Consider the following 19,176-nt stretch of genomic DNA (forward strand, 5'->3'; position numbering starts at 1 on the left):
GTTGTATTGACAATAAAGCTCTGGAATCTTGAAATATGAGAATTTCTTTCCAACTCAACTTTGACAAGTGAAACAATAAAGTTCCTTGACTTCTTTTTGTAAATGTAGCTATTATTTGTTGTAAATCTACCAGTTTTATTTGTGTAAATTTGCCCTTTCTGTTCCATATATTTGCCTTTTTGACTCTCTGAATTTCCTCTAAATATTTTTCTCCTAAATTTGAAAGTTTCTTTCTCATTAGTTATTTCTGTATTCTTTTTTTTTTTTAACTTTTTTAAAAATTTTTACCTCTGATATGCAAGCTTGTTTCTGCTTTTGCTTCTTTTGCTATCCGTAAGTAAAACTGATTTCAAAACTCAAAATATTGAGGTACTCAGAAGTAACTCAAAATATTTATAAGTTACTTGTTAAGAAGTACTACTAAGTTACTTATTTAGAAGTAACTTAAAATTTTAAGATAACTAACTCAAAACTTTAGGCCAATAAGTCATAATTTCGATTTACCTGTGGCTTCCTTTTCCTTCCCACCATCCTTCTCTGTCACAGCAGTCACCTGCATGTTCCCCATCACTATTGTATTTTTATCATTGCCACCGTCTGCAAACTATACATCATATCAGGTCTGATTACCATCTTGTAAACCTTTCACTCTATCCTTCTGTCACAAATCACCTCCAACACTTGGTTCCACTCACTCCACCCTGGCTGCACTCTGTTCTTCACTTCTCTTGTGCGCTGTCTGTTGTTTTGGATTTTTGACCTTAGGTATTTAGACTCATCTGTCTTCTCTGCTCCCTACAGCTTCGCCGTTACATCCGTCTCCCTCTCATGCACAACACATGCATTGTCTTGCTTCTACCGACTTTGGAGAGATGAGAGCCATCTCTCCACGAAGAGTGCTTATTATCACTAAAGATCACACTGTACCAACATCACTGTCCATGGAGACCGCTGCCTGACCTCATCCTACCTCTCTCTGCCTGGCTTTTTTTTCACTAGCGGAAGCAACCTTCCAAACCCTAATATCCTGTCGTATTTTTCACTCGCAGCTTTACTTTATCCTTTAGTGTTAGGTAACTATAATAACCTTATTTGAGAATAGTTGTGCGAAACTTCCTGGCTTTTATTTTGAAAACAACGATCGGAAATGTCCAGGTTTCTGTCTGAGTAACTTGACGCTTGGAAGACGATGCAGGGGAGACTCGAGGCCGCCGGAGAGGACTCCGCATTTCAAGGAAAACAGCCACCTAGAAATAATGATGGATCATAGTTGGCTCAAACACCTGATGAAGACACTGAATACTCGCCGTATGAAGCAGGCTGGGCGTGTTTAAAGCCAGCCGGCTCAAGTATCCGCTTTTACATCCTCAGCCACCGGACGTTGGTAGGCGACTGCCCGGCTTGCTAGCCCGCAGTCCTTCAAAATCTCTGCTCCACAATCACGGACCTTCTCCATTTATTTTTTTATTTTTTCAGTGGCATTACGAAACCTAGCAAGTATACAAGGGGCTGGATTAACAAAAAGCGCACGTCTACTTTCAATGCAGTGAAGGTGTAACCTGCTAGTCCTGTATTTCACATCTGACCGCTGGGATCGAGCTAGCATCATCTGGAGTTGGACGCTGGCGCGGCTCCCCTACAGCATCCTTGCCTGCGCCGCTGCACCGGAATGCTAACTAACGAGGAAATGGCTTTAACATGACCGCGAACCCTTCGCCTCTCAAACGCCTAGCGCTTGTAGGTGGCACACGGACACTTTAGATGTCAAATGTAATGTCCGCCGGGAGCTTGCATCATGCGTGTGGCTTTCCGCGTCTGTCTCCAGCCTCGCGGATGACACTCGCACAGGTACCGGCGGTTCAAAGCGAGCAGCGACGGCGCGCGCACACAGTTGCCGGGTAGCGCTTAGAGACTTCTCCTGAGCTAGCTAGCGCCGAGCTAGGCGGCTAACAGCACAAAATAATAATTAAAAAAACAAAGCAAAAAACAAACAAACAAACAACAACAACCCCAAAACAAAACAAAAACCTCACAACCAATACCAATGGTTTCCCATAAGGTTTTAGTCGCAATAATCTTACTGAACGTGTATATAGGTGTACAGTCAGTTTTTTACTTATTCGGCGGTGTCCTTTTAACCGTCCTCTTTGCTATGGCATTTTTAAATGGACCCAGGCTGCTGGACTGGGCGAGTTCACCTCCACATCTTCAGTTCAACAAATACGTCCTTACGGGATACCGGCCAATTTCCTCCGTGCAGGACTGCATCAGAAGCCTGTTTTACCTGCACAATGAACTTGGAAACATATACACTCACGGTGAGTACAACAAAAATCAGATTGGAATGCTTAGTCAGCATGTGAGATTTGTGTAGAGAGGGAGACAGACCCTGTACCTGCTGAAGGATGCACTGCCAGACTCTGCAACACAGGCTGGGAAGCTTTCATGAAGGCATACATGACTCACACTCTTTTTTATTTTAAATATACATTATTTATCCAGATGACAGCAATTTACAGTTTATTTCTTGTACAACTCTTCAGTGTGATTCATCTAAAACGTACAATAACAGAACACAAAAGCAGAACATGGTTTGACTGACTGATTTATTTATTTTTTATTTTTTCATTTTTAATGTGTCATGCATAAGGGAATCAGTCCAATCCAAACAGGCTTACAAGGCACAACTAGGAAGAAACCAGAGCTAGAGTAGGACCATACAAATTACAAGAGTACTAAAGAAATAATCCAGCTTTGAAGTCTCACGCATTAGGAGCAAAGGCAGCAGACTCATAGACATCAAAAATGATTAAAAACCATCTTCAGTCATCATCAGCGTATCAACACATTTATGGTTTGACAAAGAGCTCATTAACTATCACAGAAGGACAATACAAAATAAACTGATTTATTTTTAAGCATAAAATAAGATTTGGCGACTATCACCAGTTATTACACTGGAAATACTACTGCCAAGTTTATTCAGTTTTCAATGAATAAAAAAAGCAGGAAATCATATACTTTGAAAAGCTGTGATGTTTGCAAGGCAATGTTTGCATTGTTGCAATGTGTATATATATATATATATATATATATATATATATATATATATATATATATATGTATTAGGGCTGCCACAAACGATTATTTTGATAGTCGACTAGTCACCGATTATTTTTGCGATTAGTCGACTAATCAGATCATCATCCATTGGACATACAGCATACAGCTTATTGCACCAGCAGCATCTGGTCTTATATAACTATCATTAGCTTACAGCTTGAAGTGTTTGTGCTAACTAAAAATAAAGACAAGATGGTAGTTTATTAATTTTTAATGAAATTTGCAGATTGTTTCGGTGAAGTTTAATAAACTCCTTGCTTTCTAAAATATAACAGGACACCGGAGTATATTCTCCAGCGTCTCACACTTCTGATAATCAGCTGTCTGCTTGACAGTTTTAGCTGTGCAAAAACTATAACTTTAATCTCAGCCAAACCGATTTACTCAGGAACAAATAAAATACTAAAGAAAGCCAAACAATAACATTTTTAAGTTATCTAAGTGACTTATATATATGTTTAACCTGACTAGCGAAAGACGGCGGTGGGTTTGAAAACGATTTGCCTGGAGTCCGGTGTTCTCACTGCTCTAGTTAGCCTTGCCCCCGCCTAGCTAACGAGCTAGTGGGTAACAGACGTCTCCGAAAACGTCGGAGCGCTTTTGAAAATATGCGGTGTCTTGATAAACTGGGCAGATATTTGAGGTTTACACAGCTACATTCTCGCCTGAAAATATGTTAAACGTTTATTTTGTGACCCAGAAAGAATAATAAGAGTAAAGTTAAAACTACTAGCTGCCGCCATTGTTGACAGCTGCGCTATGAATTCTGGGACACAGCTTCTTCTTCTTCGGGGTTTAACGGCAGCTGGCATCCTTGTACATGCAGTGCTGCCATCTTCTGTTTCAGTCCGTTATTACACGCTTAAATCCTACTACTCATTCCTGCGTCCTTTGTGATCTTACAAAGCTTCAAACGATGCGTCAACTATTAAATTAGTCGTCGACGATTTTAATAGTCGACATAATCGTGACTAGTCGACTAATCGTGGCAGCCCTAATATATATATATATATATATATATATATATATATATATAATGAGCATATGATGTTTGTAATGAAGTATTTTAGAATTATATTAAAATGAAAATTAAAGGTCTCTTAACTCTCTAGCACTGCATGTTATAAACTAGTTGGTAAGTTATTGTGAGGCCTCTGCACCAGCTCTGGTACATGTGCTGCAGGCAGTGCTGAGAGTATTAAAACAATAGATTTGCTGGATGAAGCATCTTTTTCTGCATGATGTTTATTAAAAGAAAATGTTTTCATGTTGATAAATACTGCCAGGGCCAATATCATTCATGTGAAACACTCAGCCCACCAAAGAGCTGAAATCCAGCTCACTGGAATGCTTTGCGGAGAAGAAGGACATCAGTTTGACGTTTGACTGCATTTTGCAGGCTGCTCTTTGCTGCTATACCTAAAACAAAGGATCACATCATGAAAATGTTTGGCCGACCTGTTATTTTCATCTGAGTCATGTCAGTTTTACAGCCATTGTTTGCCATACCATGCCACTGAAAAGTGATGGGTTTCAGCCCTATCCACTATACTGTTACATTTCTCTGTCATGACGTTAGAAAAATGTAACATGTGGAAAAATTGAGGCATATTCTTGAAATAGCAGAGATTTTTCTTCAGATTTCTCAGGCTGTCCATCAGTTTTATACATGTTACTTCTATTAAAGGCTGAGCTTATGTGAAATCTGGCACCCACCACTTAGGTTTTGGCCTTTTGCAGAAGAGGATCTAATTTACTCAAACTTAAAATACATTTTTGATTAACAAGCATCCAAAAATAACAGGAAAAAGCAAAAACTTGTATTAACTAATGTAACAAAGGCTCTTTGTCTTAACTGTATTGCACCAGTCGTGCTTGTGTGCATTTTCACCCTTGAAAGGCACATTTTTAATTCATGAGAAACACTGAAATGCTGATGTTTTAAAGAATGTGCTTAAACTTCTTTGCATTAACTAAAAGTTTAGGTGTTTTTCACAGGCCCAACTTTTCCAAGTTTCGAAACCTTGGCTTTGAGTATCTGCCAATGCCGAGTAGTGTTAGATAAATAAGCTGTAATCCTTAACATGGATAAAAAATGGGGAATATGAAGGCAGCATTAGTCTCCACTTAAACTTTGTTTTTCAGCTTTGTAAGAATAAATGGTCTTGCCTAATTACTGAGCGTTTAAAAGTCTTCTTTCAGTCAGGATTCACAATGATGAAACTTTCCATCGTGTTGTGTACGTCTCATTACTAGTTTAGTAAACGTTAGGTCCCGGATGTCTTGCCTGCAAAGAAATAATCTTGGCTTAACTTTGCATAGTCATTTTCATGTGCAGTTCCACGCCTGCTTAGAACAAATGCAGCAATCACAACGTGATCAGGAGTGTGACTGTACCTATGTAATCTAAGACCTATTCTGGATCAAAATAAAAAGTTAGTTTTATAGTTTTAGCAATGAGGATAATCTGTGGCTCGCTCACTGGCTAACGACTTGTGACTGACAAATCGTGACGTCTATCTTTTATACTGTGGTGGTCAAGTAAATGCATCGGACTGAACCGAATACATCATCCCGTAGATCAGCACACTGTCGTTGCTTGATTTTGCTTTTTCAACTCAGGATTAAAATTATATCCAATCCAAATATCAGTGCAGAGCATCCTTAATCTGGCCCTGTTAAAAACAGAAATTAAATGGATTTGACACCCCTGATTTAAGCCAGTAGTGCCCAACTTATTCAAAGGACTCTATTTCAAAAGCTGTCACCCTCCCAAGGTGATTTCTTTTGGTTTAGATGTTAACTGTATGGCAGTTTTGCAAAGAGGGAATTTTTGTTGGCAAAGAAATGTTTTTCCAAGAAATGTTTTTCCAAGACTTTCCTGCTTGGAGGCAAGTGTTTAAACGTGGACTGAATTCTTAAAAAGCAGTTTGACTTGCACGTAATAGCAGACTTGTACGTAAGAGCAGATGAAAAACGCTGTTTTTCATCTCTCTTGAACTCTGTGTTTACACAATGTGCAATTCTTTTAATAGTTTGCTACAAGCCCAGATTAATTGCAGAATTGTGTTAATCTGTTCAGCCAAAGGTGAGAGTGAGGTGTTGGCCTGTTAGCAGTTTGCGTGGTGGGTTTTTTCTATTTTCAAACTGAGATGATTAGACAGCCTGTAATGTGGCACTCAGCAGCATGACTTGTGTCTTTTGCCCTCCTCTTTTCATATCAAAGTGCAATCTGGATGGTGTCATTTAACTTTGTTGTGGCGCTCCAGCATCCAGCAGTCACGGCGCAGTTAAACAGCATCAGTGATTATCAGCTAAGTGGCTCTGGATGTCTTTATTGCACTCCAGTGATGTTGGCTTAGCGTGTGACCTCAACATAACAGGCTAATGTTTAATCTAATGAGCATTATTTTCCAGTTTTCCAGATCTGAGAAGAAGAAGAAAAAGCTGCGCTGTGCTTGTAATTCTTCTTTATTATTGTGCTGTAACATTTCGGCTGAGTTTCATGAGCCGGCTTGTTTTGCATATAAACTGAAAACATCCTGCCCGCAGCTCAGGTCTCAGATACTCAGAGGTCCTCGCTCCCGCTGCTGTGTCCACGCCTGACTTCAACTCGCCAGCTCAGGGCGAATGCTGAGAGGGAGATAATGTGCTTAAAATAGATGTGTTACAGTTGCATGCCATTCCTTGTATCACCTGCCTTGTCTTCAGTGAGAGCAAATATGAGAGAAAGGGAGGAGTGCTGTAGGTGTGTCTCAGAGTGATAAGAGCCGTATGTAAGCGGATCAAATTTCAAGGTCTGCATTTTGCTCACGTAGCAGTCAAATTCCCTGCCAAACAGGGAAACTTAAATGGGAGCCGTGTAGCCATTAGCAGCGTGGCCTTTTGCTGCATCAGAATTAGAGCTTAGTGGGAGCTTTGGCTTTCTCTCAATGGGGAATCACTGATACGTTGGTGCCAATCACGTAGGTTTCCCCTTTGGCTCTTCTTGCTGGTATCTGTGCACTCTCAGCAGCCATTCACAGCTACTGATTCTCATATAGTGTGAAAAACAGTGTCCTCGATTCCAGAAACTCATGAGCGAGATAATCCATCACCGTAAACACGACACCTTAATTTGCTTTTGTCAGAGTTGAGCGGATGGTTTTCATACCAGCATGTGGGCATATTACCTCAGGCAACATTATCCGTTGGACTCTATTTACAAGCAGAAGTAAAAGATGGTGCTTTAGTGGTTTTAATTGCATGTCATCAGATTTGTTAAAAGTGTTGTGACACAAGAAGCACTGCTGTCAGGACGTGTGTGTCTTTACATATGAGATAAGATAAGGTTTACTTTATTCATTCTAGAAGTTTTGAGAAAGTATATTTTTTCTTGTATGGAATAACAATGAAAATAATATAATAAATAATAATAATAATACCAACAGCAATTATATTATTAAATGGAGGTACATAAAGCAGGTAATATTATTTATAAATATAATAAAATAAAATAAATAAAATATAGAAATTAAATAGTGATATGAATGTTAATTAAATCAAAGTTATGAGATATATGCATGTATTAATAATAATGATTTTAAAATATAAAATGCAGATTACAAGGTTAAATAAAATGAAGTATTGTTATTTAATATTTTACTTTATTGTGTTTTTACAAAAGACATTTTTTAAATTATTAATTCAATCATTGCCCTGTATTAAGCTCAGCCTTTTACATGACGTTCTGTTGTTTAGACTATTTAGATTTTTATGTAGCTCATTAATTTCATTTGATTATTCAATTTCTTATTTTTTCTATTTATTTAAAGTTTATTTGATTTTTCTCTTGTGTCGTTTTAACGTTACAATTTCCGCCTAATTACCTTCAGGATAAACACAGTTTAAAAACCACCTCCAGTCTTTTCCTGTTTCATTGTGTGCATATTTCACAGTGTGTTTATTTTTCCACTTCCAGTCATTACACATGCTTTTAAATTTACAGATCAGAGTGGTTCTACAAAGATAAAAAATAAAAGTGTTTCACTTCTGTATGAATTGACTTGTTGAGCCCTAGAAGGACTTTAAATTAAACCCCTCTGTAGTAAAAAATGCATTTTTAAATACTACTACATTCCCATTCAGCGAGTATTTGTATTTGGAGGCTGATTCCAGAGCAACTAAAAACTCTTGAGTTATGCCACATTCTGCAGATGTGATAAAGTCAGTCTTTTACAAGTCTTTTATTGTGTGGTATAGGTAAAGCCTTCTTTTATAACCACTGCTCTCTCGGTTTCTCTGCCTGCTCACTCTTCAGGCATCCCTCTGGTTTGCTTCCTGGTGCTGCTGCCTCTTAACATCCCCTGGTCTCAGATCAGCGTGACATGGCTGGGTGTGGTGCACTTCCTGGCCTGCCTGTCACCCCAGCTGGGCTCTGTGGTCTACCACCTGTTCATGAACCACGAGGGAGGGGAGCCAGTCTACCACACCCTCCTGAAGCTGGACGTGTGTGGAATCTGCATGATCAACACACTGGGTGAGGCCTCATGGATTCATTGTCAGCTGTTGTTCTCTTATTGCTGATCTGTTTTCTTCCAGGATGGAATTGATTGTCAGTGATTTACCGTGCAAGTGTTTTGCTTGGAGGTGTACCAGTATTGATTTGTCGCAACACACTCTGATTCGATCTTACTTTGCAAGCAATGATTCGAGCTCTGAAATGATTATTGATCTGTCCATGCTGCCTACATCACCCTATTGTAAGAAAAAATGACAGGCACATTATTTTTTATTTCTTTATAGACTTCTACACTTTGAATGAACCTTTTAGATTTGCCCACTACACCGATATCGATAATACAGTAAATTCAATATTAATATTGTGACAAAGCATGGGAATAACAGGAATTGTGCCAGGAATTTTTACCAACCCTGCAACCTGCCAGGCCTAAGCACCGGGGATATTTATTCATCTTTACGACCAAAGCTACAACCCTTACGTTAGCTTACAGGCCTCCTGTTCCCATTAACTGTTTTTAACCATAAAACATATTTGGAAAATCTACAATAAAGTCTAAAAAAAGGATTAAACACCCAAGAAAACATTGTGATGTTTTACTGTTTTACCTGATAATCTGATGTCAATCCACTTATGCCCACTAATTATTCATTTAGGTAGGCTAAATCATTCATCAGTGTATGTTAACAAGATTAAATATGATATAAATGTTCTTTTCATGCTAGTTGCAGATAAAGTATCCTTTTTGTTTCATCACAGAGCTGCATAGACAAAGGTCTTTCTGTCTGTGCCATTCAGCAATTATCAATTAGTCGTTTGTCGGCTGCACTTTTTTGAGGGGTCGCCGCAATGGTACATAAGCATCTAAGTATTGGAATAGGGCACAACCCTCCTGGTGTATTCAGAGTTAGGGCATGCACTAGTAGAACACTAACTTGTGACTTCCTGTGCTTTGGTTGCACAGTTTTACCCAACTAGTCGTTAAGAAAATACCATGAAAGCAGTTGGCATCATTTAATTGCACTAAATTCCTTCATCCCCTTAAATTCACTGTTATAGGCCTTTCAGATCCTTTCTTTAGATAGAAAGGATCTGAAATCCTTTCTATCTAAAGGTTTAGCAGCAAAGTCTAGAGGCTATGAACAACTAGGGTTGGGTTGACATGATAAAAAGAACAGAATAACAACTCTCAGGAATGCAGACAGACGAGTGGATACACGTCCTCCCGAATTAACTAATGCATACAATTCATGTGAACGTAAAGAAAACTCTGTCAGGATTAGTGAAGTTAAACAGACTCAAATGCAGGGCAGACAGAGAGTAAAACAATATGAATATTAATGGACAGACCTACAGGTAATTTTCAGGATTTTCAGCAAGTAAATAACAAAACTCCAACATAAGGGAACAGAAGATGGTTAGCAGTGCAGAATTAGGCAAGAAGACAAAGGCAAAGGCAAATATAGCTTTAGACAGAGGACAGACCAGGAAACAATAAACGTGAGAATAATTAAAGCAGGAAATCCAAAAAGGAAGGAAAATCCACAAAGGCAGGAAACAATGAAACATGTAAGAAAATGAACCTTTACAGTAAAATATGAGTCAACTAAAAGACTAATAACTCACCCTGCCGACAGGAGGACTCAGGTAGGAGAACACAGAGGGCAGGAGAAGTCTAACAACAATGTAATCTATAACAAGGATCACTTCTTCTTTTTCTCTTTGCCTACAAATGATTTTCCATTTGCAGTTAAAATGAATCAGAAGAAAACAGTTAATGATCACATCTGAGTCACAAATTAATTGTGTCTTGTTCGGTTAATGGATTCATCACCCTCAGCTCAAGGTGACTGTGAGTTTAATAAAACAGAAATGCTTTCAGTCTACGAAATAATAACTTTTCCGTTGAAACAACGTCCTCTACTTATTTTATTTTTTCCTTTGTGCTAAAAAAACCTCCTTTATTTTACTGAGTTATCCACGTCTAGAAAGCTTAGCTTATTTAGTAGCTGTATTTAGGAACAGTGCATTTAAAGCTCAGTTGAACATTAGAAGAACTGAACGCTGCAAATCTAAGGGGCAGAGTCGGCAATATTAGCAGTCTTGATTCATGATTAAGCTTGTTGAACAAGTACTTTGATGAAGGACCCTTATTAGCTTTTGACCCACAAAGGTTATGACTATGGTTACAGCAATGAATGACACAGTTATTAACTCTAATAAAATGATTTCACTCAACCTGGGTTCACCTTCTCTGTAACGGCACTACCTGCTGATTGTGTGTCAGAGAAGACAGGCTGCAGACCCCTAATGACAACATAGAGAAAAACAAAGGGCCAAATTTTACAATACTGACGATTCACACACTTGGTCCTGAATACGTTTTACAGTCCACATGCTTCTATTTTTAGTCGCACACTGTAAATCTCTGTCCCATCAGTGTTGCCTTCCTGCTGAGTTCTCTAGAAAAGAGAACTGCCTCCTTATTGCAGTAACCTCATCATCCACTTCCTGTAATGTGACATAAAAAATACAAAGTTTGAGGTTGTTTCAGCCACCTCCCTGCACAGTTGCACTGTGATTACTGAAACCATCAAGCTTTGACCAAAAGCGCAGAGTTACACACGCAGCTTTAAAAGGTCAATGATTTGTGCTTTTCACGAGGCGTGGCTTCATCGCTCTCCTGACTTCCCTCTGTCTTTTTTCGTGTCTTAGGAGCGCTGCCTATCGTCTACACCACACTGCTGTGCTACCCATTTATCCGCACTGTGGCCCTTTTAGTCTACATCCTGCTGTCCAGCCACGCCATCTACTGCGCCGTCACCGCTCGGAGCAGCGTTCGGCGGTTGCGCTCCTTCGCCTGGCAAGCGCTGTTTCGCTTCTCCTTCTTCCTGCTCCGCTGGGTGGGCGTGGGCGGCGGCAGTCCCACCTCGCTACGCCACTTTCTCACGATGGATGCACTGGCCGTGCTGGGCGGGGTCATCAACATCACGCGTATCCCGGAGCGCTTTTGGCCGGGTCTCTTCGACTACTGGTGCAACAGCCACCAGATCATGCATGTACTGGTGGTGATCTCCATCCTTTACCTGCACTGGGGCGTGCTGGACGACCTTCTCTGGATCACCAGCTATGACTGCCCCTCAGATTGACCCACACAGCAGCCCCCCGGCCCCTCACAAGGAGTGCTGGAACATACCATTGAAAGACCTCTGGGGGAGGGGGGAGCATGGAAAGGGAAGGGAAAGGACAGGGATCACAGAAACTAATGCTGTGCATGTGTTCACTTCATGCGCTGAAACTCAGAATGTTCATATCTAAAAGTATGTCGAGTAACACGCACAATCATTCTGACTTGCTCAGTTGCCACAAACTTGGTGCAAAGGCATATACACACACACACACACACACACACACACACACACACACACACACACACACACACACACACACATTCATACACAAACCGATAAAAAAAGTGGAAAATTTTAAAAAGTAAATTTATTAACCAAGTTTTAAACCCTATAATGTCTTAGGTAAAGGTTACAGCTCGAAGCCTTTTACATAATGATAGAAGTTTCTTTTAAGGATTACTTGATGTCGTTGATTAAAATGGTCTTAATCAGTGGTTCTGAAAGTTGGGTCTACGGCCCATAGCTAAAATATCTAGTGATAAATTTCCTTTAAATTGCTGAAATTACATTCTGATCTTAAAAAGTGGCGATCTACAGATGGAGACTATATTTTGTGTCCTTTAATCACACCCATGTTATCTTTGGACGAGTAGAAACTGACACGCGTCTAAAATGTTTAGATTTAAAAGTTTCATAATTTTGGCATGCAAGAGTAGAAATGGTAGTAAGCATGCGGTTTGTCAGTGTTGGGATTATAAGCGAGACCTTGGAAAAATGTTCTTGCCCGTCGCCTCAGGAATACACCGAGCTCAGCTGTGTTGCATTCCAAGTCTCATGCTGCTCCCGAAGCTGATCTCGCCCACTCACGACAATGCTTGCAAATCCATCAGACAGGTTGCGGCACGCCCCAGAAGCAGCTTTGTGTCCTGAGTGTTTTTTTATGGAAGCTGCATTAAGATGCACAGAGTAGGGCCGGAATTCAGACCCAGAAGAGCAAAGAGTGTCTTGCCAATTTTGAAAGAGTGCTGGGCGGTATTCTGATTCTAATTTAATTCATCTGAATATGAATTTAAGAAAATAAACGAGGCTTTTTACTGGTAGAGACCTAGAAAAGACAAAACACTTACTGTGACCTTTGGAGGGGTTTATATGTGGTAAAACATTTTGTGTAAGAAGTACTTTGGAGTGTTTTGAGAAGGGGCTTGTATTAACTTTTCAAACTCAAGGTTACCACTGTGTGTTAACGCCACTGAAGGTTTCATAAAAATTTAAGGGGCTGGGTGAGTGGGAGGAAAATTCATGACACAACCTCAGAACTTTCAAGATTGAAGCTGTAAAAAGCACAGAATGGCACATTTATGAGGAAAAAGTCCGAAGTTTATATTCCTGAATCGCCTGTGTGGTCTTCCTCTTTTCCTCTTGCCTGGCAGATTCATCTTCGACATCATTTGTCCAGTATATGCACTACTCCTCCTCTGCACATGTCCAAACTATCTCAGCCTTGCCAATTCGGGTCTATATATCACAGCAGGTCTCACCATCTTGTAAACCTTTCCCTTCATTCTTGCTACTAACAAATCACTCCTGGCACTTGTCTCCACCCGCTCCACTCTGTTCTTCACCTCTGTTGTGCACTGTCTGCTCCTTTGGAGGGTTGACACCAGGTATTTAAACTAACCTACGTTTCTAACTCATTCACCTCTCCGTCTCCTTCTCATTCACACACATGTATTTTACCTTCTACTGACTTTAATTCCCACCCCCACCTCGGAGCCATCTGTCACTCTTACCGCACACCTTACCACTGTCTCTCTATCCTTATGCATGTCTTGCACCACTCTCCCATACTTCTCTGTCACTCTTGACTTTCTCATGCAGTTACATAGTTCCTCTTTTGGGACCCTGTCATATCGTTCGATCCACAAAGACACAAGTCTTACCTGCTCTATACTTCTCCATCAACACTATCAAAGCAAACATCACGTCTGTAGTGCACTTTCTCGTTTTGAAACCATACTGCTGCTGACTGGTCATCACCTCTCTTTTTCATGGCATGGCTCATCACCTTCATCCTGCTGTACTTACTACAGCTCTGCACATGACCTTTGTTCTTGAAAATCAGCACCAGTACACTTTATTCCGGAGACACCTGCTCTCTCCAGGGTTTTGGTAAACAAGCTGATTGAAGATCCACTGCCCTTTCTCCCAGACATCTCCATACCTCCACAGGTATGTCTGGACCAACTGCCTCTTCATAGCGGCCCTCACGTCCTCCTTTCTAATCCTCTGCACTTTCTGATTCACAAACTGTCCTCCACCTCCTCTCTCTCATTTTCTTCACTCATCAGCTCTTCAAAGCACTCCTTCCACCTTCTCAACACTCTCTTCAGTTATAAGTACATTTCCATTTCTATCCTTAATCACCCTGCACATCTTTTCCAGTTGAATCTCTCCACCTAGCCAATCAATACAAGTTCTTTCCTCTCCAACTTCACGTAACACTCACTGAAAGTCTTTGCTTTGCCATTTCTTTTGTTGCTGTACTCCTAGCATCCCAGTAGTCCTGTTTTTCTTCAGTCAACCACCTAGGCTTCTTGTCTCCTTGTCATCCTGAAGATACACAAAATACCTTCATTGCAGTTGTCCTCACTTTTTCAGCTCTGCTTTCCTAATCATTAATTAACTTTCACTACCACCCAGAAACTCATCTCATCTCCTCCCTAAACTCTGTACAGGATTCTTCCTTCTTCAACTTCTAACTCTACCGTCCTGTAGAAATTTGCGCTCATACCACAAGCACTATTTTAAAAATAAACACTCTATGCAGACCAAATGAAACGCCCCTCAACCCGACGTCGATTTGCATGAGAAACAGTGACCGGTGTATTCCTGGGGTAAAGGCTCCCTGCCCCCAGACGAGTTTAAAAACCCCTCGTCCAAATGATATGACAGTCTTTGTCTACACTTGTGCAGCATATTCATATCTCACATCACATACACAGCACGCGTTCTCACGCACCTTTGTTTTTACACATGTACAAAGCACTTTTAGAGTTTTAACTTCGTCCAACAGACTGACTTTTACAGGACTGTTTAGTTCCCTGTTTTCTGCCACTGCCTCTTTTTCTTCTTTGTCCTCTCTGTCGTCTGAATGGTCCTTACCGAAGGCGTGCGAGGGGCTCATTCCTGAAGCGTGCCAGCAATGAGCTTACCTGCTGAGATGTCCCAGACCACCAGATGGGATCTGTTGAGTGTTATCAGCTTTGTTTGCACCAGTGCCAAAGAAATTCAGGCATTTTTAAATCAGAAAAGAAACTGATGTCTATGAGCTGCCTTTGCCAAACTTTTGCTTATGTCCAGCCAACCCCAAGTTGATTGGTCTTACGCATTTATTATGACCTCCCTTTGTTTGGAAGACGACCGTTTCCATTTGTGCGAGACGTAATTATCTTTTTAAAGGCAGAGCCTGAGTGCTTTGTGAGTCTTCTGCGCAATTGTGTATAAAAGCCATTGAATGTGCGTAGTTGTTTTACACTAAAATGCCACCATGTGCACATAATACATAAAACTATATGTGGCAGTGCTGAAATGTAAAGGGGTAATGACTTTATAATGCTATTTATAGTTATTTGTCTTCTGGCCCCAAACGCGTAAGGATATATATTTAATCAAGAAATAGATTATATTTATGTTTGTTTTTATTCATTTGTATTAATTTGAATGTGTGTGTCAGCTGCTTAAACAGTTTACATCATTGCAGTGCAGGATCGCTCTGACTGACAGGTCAAATAAGAGGTCAAAGAAAATCCATTGTTTTATTTAAACCCAGCAATTCCGGAGGATTAGCTCCACATTTTCTCTGCGTACAGTTTTTCCTGCCTTCCTGTAATATGTGACGTCTCAGTCACACAGGATCAGATCTGTCTTTACACGTCGCAGCTCGGCGAGGAAAACAGCTGCAATGTGACCTTTAAAACAGGTGCAGGTCTATTCTGAAGTTATTTATGTCCTCAGGCATGAATGTAGATGTGCTGTGCTTAGATGTTTACTTATATATTGACCCTAAATATTGTTATATGGTCAGTCATTTTTGCCACATTATTTATTTATTTAGCTGTACTTGCTTGCACTTTTCTTGAATTGATGTTTAGCCTTTTTAAAGTGGTGGTTTATACACTAAGCTGGCCTACGTATGCAGGAATGAACCCCTCTGAACCCGCCTGCCTGTCATGTATGAGTCACAGCACCTTCATGTGTGTCCAGGCTTGTTACTGTTCTGTAGAAGTAATCGTCGCACTCTTCAGTCATGTTCAGGACTGGCTTCTGAAGCCTCATTTCATACCTAGACCTTTTTTAGTGGTTTTTTTTTTTTTTTTTAAGCATTGGGTTTGTTTCCCACGCTAGTTGCCAACCATGTTAGCCCACCTTCATCTCGCCAAATTAGCAACGTCTGCTCCCGTGACACTGTCTCACAGATGAAGAAGGATTTCACAGAGTCTGAATGATATGCATTAACCCCAACGTGACCCGACTTTATGAACTTGCCCTCATTTAAAAAGTCAGATATTTGTCTGCTAGTCTCACTCTTACAGTGATGATTATGAGTACAATGTAAAAGCTGAAGTTAATGTATTTTTGGCAATTGAATGAAAAAAAATGCATGAAAGTAGCTGTGAAACAGAAACTGATGTCTCATAATGTTAGCTGATTGTTAGTTCACTGTAGCCAGCAACTGATCATTCACTCGGCCGTGGAAATGACTGTGTGGTTAGTTGGAGGTGGGCTTTGGAGTGTGGCGTTACCCTGCAGGGAGAGGATTTGAAGCGATCGGAGGCCATGCATCACAATCAAAACAAACTGCACTGTTCATCGTTCTCCAAAGGGCTTTGAATTCAAGTCAATTCTGAAATACACTTAAAGTCCATATAAATAATGTAAATACATTTATGTAGATTATATACAGTGCAGAAGAATATACAGTGACTCATTTTTAACACGCACACTTGGTTAAGGAAGAAAGATAGGAAGGAATGGGATTACCCACCCAGTGAAGATGCTTAAGACGACTTTACCAAAGTTGAGTTTTGGTTAAAAGATGGAAAGACGTTGAGAAAAAGATGCCCTTTTACAGCTAAACGTGGTTGTAAAGAAACACACTACAAACTCCTCAGAGAACCAGCAGTTCGCACCCAAATTCAGTTATTTTGGTCAATGTTGAGGTCAGAAATCAAACTAACTTTAGCCTGCAGGCTGTGTGCCATTTAGATGTCTTTTATACCTCCAATAAACTGAAAGCGGGAAAATGTGAATTCCAGCCTTTGTAGCAGCCTGAAAACTCAACTTTTAATAAATTCTGACATAAAGGGACATCTGTCTAAAGGCTAAGGACTGGCTGACCAGATTTAGCCCCGAAAACATCGTCCGTTGGACTCCTGGTGCTTGGCGGGTAATGAGGGACACAGACGCGGCTCGATGTGGAGCTTCAGATCGATATGAGTTATGTATTTGATTAGCTATGATGATATATATGTGAAAAACACAGGGAAAAAAAAAAAGACTGGCATTGGTTTCTGTTCAAATGTAGAGTTGTTTGACCATTTTGTGGCCCTGACTAAGAATGCTTCTGATCATTTAAATGTAACCGCTTTTTTAAAGACACACGGGAAAGATATGCGCGACCATAGCAGGGGAATCTTGGCGGGCATGTGAATACCTCGTGACTACCACTGGTCTATCTATGCATTATCAGCCGAAGGATACGTAACAGTGAAGTCAATTTGTGTTTGTCAAACGGCTCTCTGATCCGCTGTAACGGAGGGCTCTCTCCCAACATCCTGAGTCTCCCGCTTCTCAGGGTGCCATAACAGTAGCTGTAACATCTGAAGCCTGACCGCTGCTGTCTGAAACATGGACGCGAGACTCACCTGCCCTCTTTAGTCCGGTCTGTTCACGCTGGGAACCCAGCTGTCAGGGTGGGCGCAAGGGCGAAGGAAGGTGGAGCATTTCTCTGAAAACCATGTTTCAGGAGTGGAACCCGGTCAGAAAATTGGTCTTTGTCCTTTTGTCTGTATGTTTAATGAAAAAAGAAAAGACATGATGTATAAAAGCATCACTAACAAATCTAAAACCTTTTTTGTTTTGTTTTTTAAATATTACACAGGTGCCGGACAGCCTGTTAACAACCTGTTTATAACGGATCACCTGTGTTGTTATATACTGATTATTAATGATTGCTGTTATTCTGTGGATCCTATAATGACACTGGTCTATGTGTACAGGTAATGAGACAAGCCCTTTCCTTTAGGATGAAGGGAGCTTTCTGGAGGGTCTGTCTGTTATTGTCTCCATATCTGCATGGCTTTCTTAATGTGTCAAATGAGTGAGTGTGGCTCCATCTAGTGGAAGTTCATGTTCACTAATGCAGGCATTACTGTAGCTGAACTGCAGCCAAATGAAACGTAACTAACTGGTGGTAATACTGTCACTGCTGGTCTGCAGTTATCCTCCAGCGTTATTTATTTAGATCCCCCAGATCATGTATGTACACATGTGCGTATGAGCTCTCCTGCAGAACCCATGCAAGCATGAAATCTGTATGTTGTCCCGTTTACTTTCGCCTGTTGCACCGACGGGATGCTGATTGCATTCCCAGAGTGCCTCGTTATCCAGTCTGTGTGCTTGCCGATTAATGTGCACGAACTCAGACGGTTTGTTCCTGTGCTGTAGTTCACATGTCTGTGCGACATTAGTGTCCTGTGTAACAGACAGGCTCTCACACTCCTCAGTCTCCAGCAACGATTGTGCAATAAACTGAAGTCTATATTTTTAAATCTGTCATCTCTTTTTTCCTGTTTGTTGCTGTTTCTTTTAAGATGTATGTGTGTGAGAGAGAGGAAGAGAGACTATACTTTTATGCGTGTCTTTGTGAGGAATGATTTGAGTTTGAGGTTTTTTACTTGTCCACAAGTATCTGAGTACATGTTCCCATGCCTTGCAGTTTTTTGTGAGCTCCCTACCTACGCATGCATCCTTCAGGTGGACAGTAAGCAAAGCAGCTGTCCTCGTCAGCCTGGTAATATAATCCCTGCCTGAGGCCACTCCTGCTGACAGCACTCATTTTGGGAGGGTTAAGGGTTGGTTTTAGAGTGTAGGTAAAAATTAGGAATTAGGGTTGGTGTTTGGTACAACAGGGAGTTCAGACTTAGTGTCAGGGTTAAAATTAGATTTGGTGTTTTTTTTTTTTTTATCCAATGTTTTATTTGATTGTACACCAAAAAAGGAAGAATTTATAATATGACTCTAATACATCATATTAACAACCTGAGCAGTGTGTTAAAAACATAGATGCTTTTAATACTTTTATATTTCCTGCAACTAACTACAGGAGAGAGGCAGTTTTCAGGTGGTAGATGCACTTCAGTT

At 40.5% G+C, this 19,176-nt stretch overlaps 1 protein-coding gene across 1 annotated transcript; it reads left to right on the top strand.

The window, feature by feature from the left end:
* The first annotated feature begins 1,179 nt into the window (after positions 1-1,179).
* Positions 1,180-18,578, top strand: paqr4a (progestin and adipoQ receptor family member IVa). The gene is made up of 3 exons (XM_085454915.1): positions 1,180-2,318; positions 8,423-8,641; positions 11,339-18,578. The coding sequence occupies exons 1-3, from the start codon at positions 2,045-2,047 to the stop codon at positions 11,770-11,772; spliced, it is 927 nt and encodes a 308-aa protein (XP_085311041.1). The 5' UTR covers positions 1,180-2,044; the 3' UTR covers positions 11,773-18,578.
* Positions 18,579-19,176: the final 598 nt, after the last annotated feature.

Source organism: Copadichromis virginalis, linkage group LG4 (assembly GCF_057382275.1).
Source record: "Copadichromis virginalis isolate Kocher_CV1m ecotype Utaka linkage group LG4, C_Virginalis_male_GT1.1, whole genome shotgun sequence".
Taxonomy (NCBI): Eukaryota; Metazoa; Chordata; class Actinopteri; order Cichliformes; family Cichlidae; genus Copadichromis; species Copadichromis virginalis.

What these genes read in the sequence shown, in the direction of transcription:
- paqr4a (XM_085454915.1), top strand. Translation starts at nt 2,045, where the DNA reads ATGGTTTCCCATAAGGTTTTAGTCGCAATAATCTTACTGAACGTGTAT. An exon ending in TGGAAACATATACACTCACG is followed by an intron (nt 2,319 to 8,422) that starts GTGAGTACAACA and finishes CTCACTCTTCAG; the next exon opens with GCATCCCTCTGGTTTGCTTC. An exon ending in CTGCATGATCAACACACTGG is followed by an intron (nt 8,642 to 11,338) that starts GTGAGGCCTCAT and finishes TTCGTGTCTTAG; the next exon opens with GAGCGCTGCCTATCGTCTAC.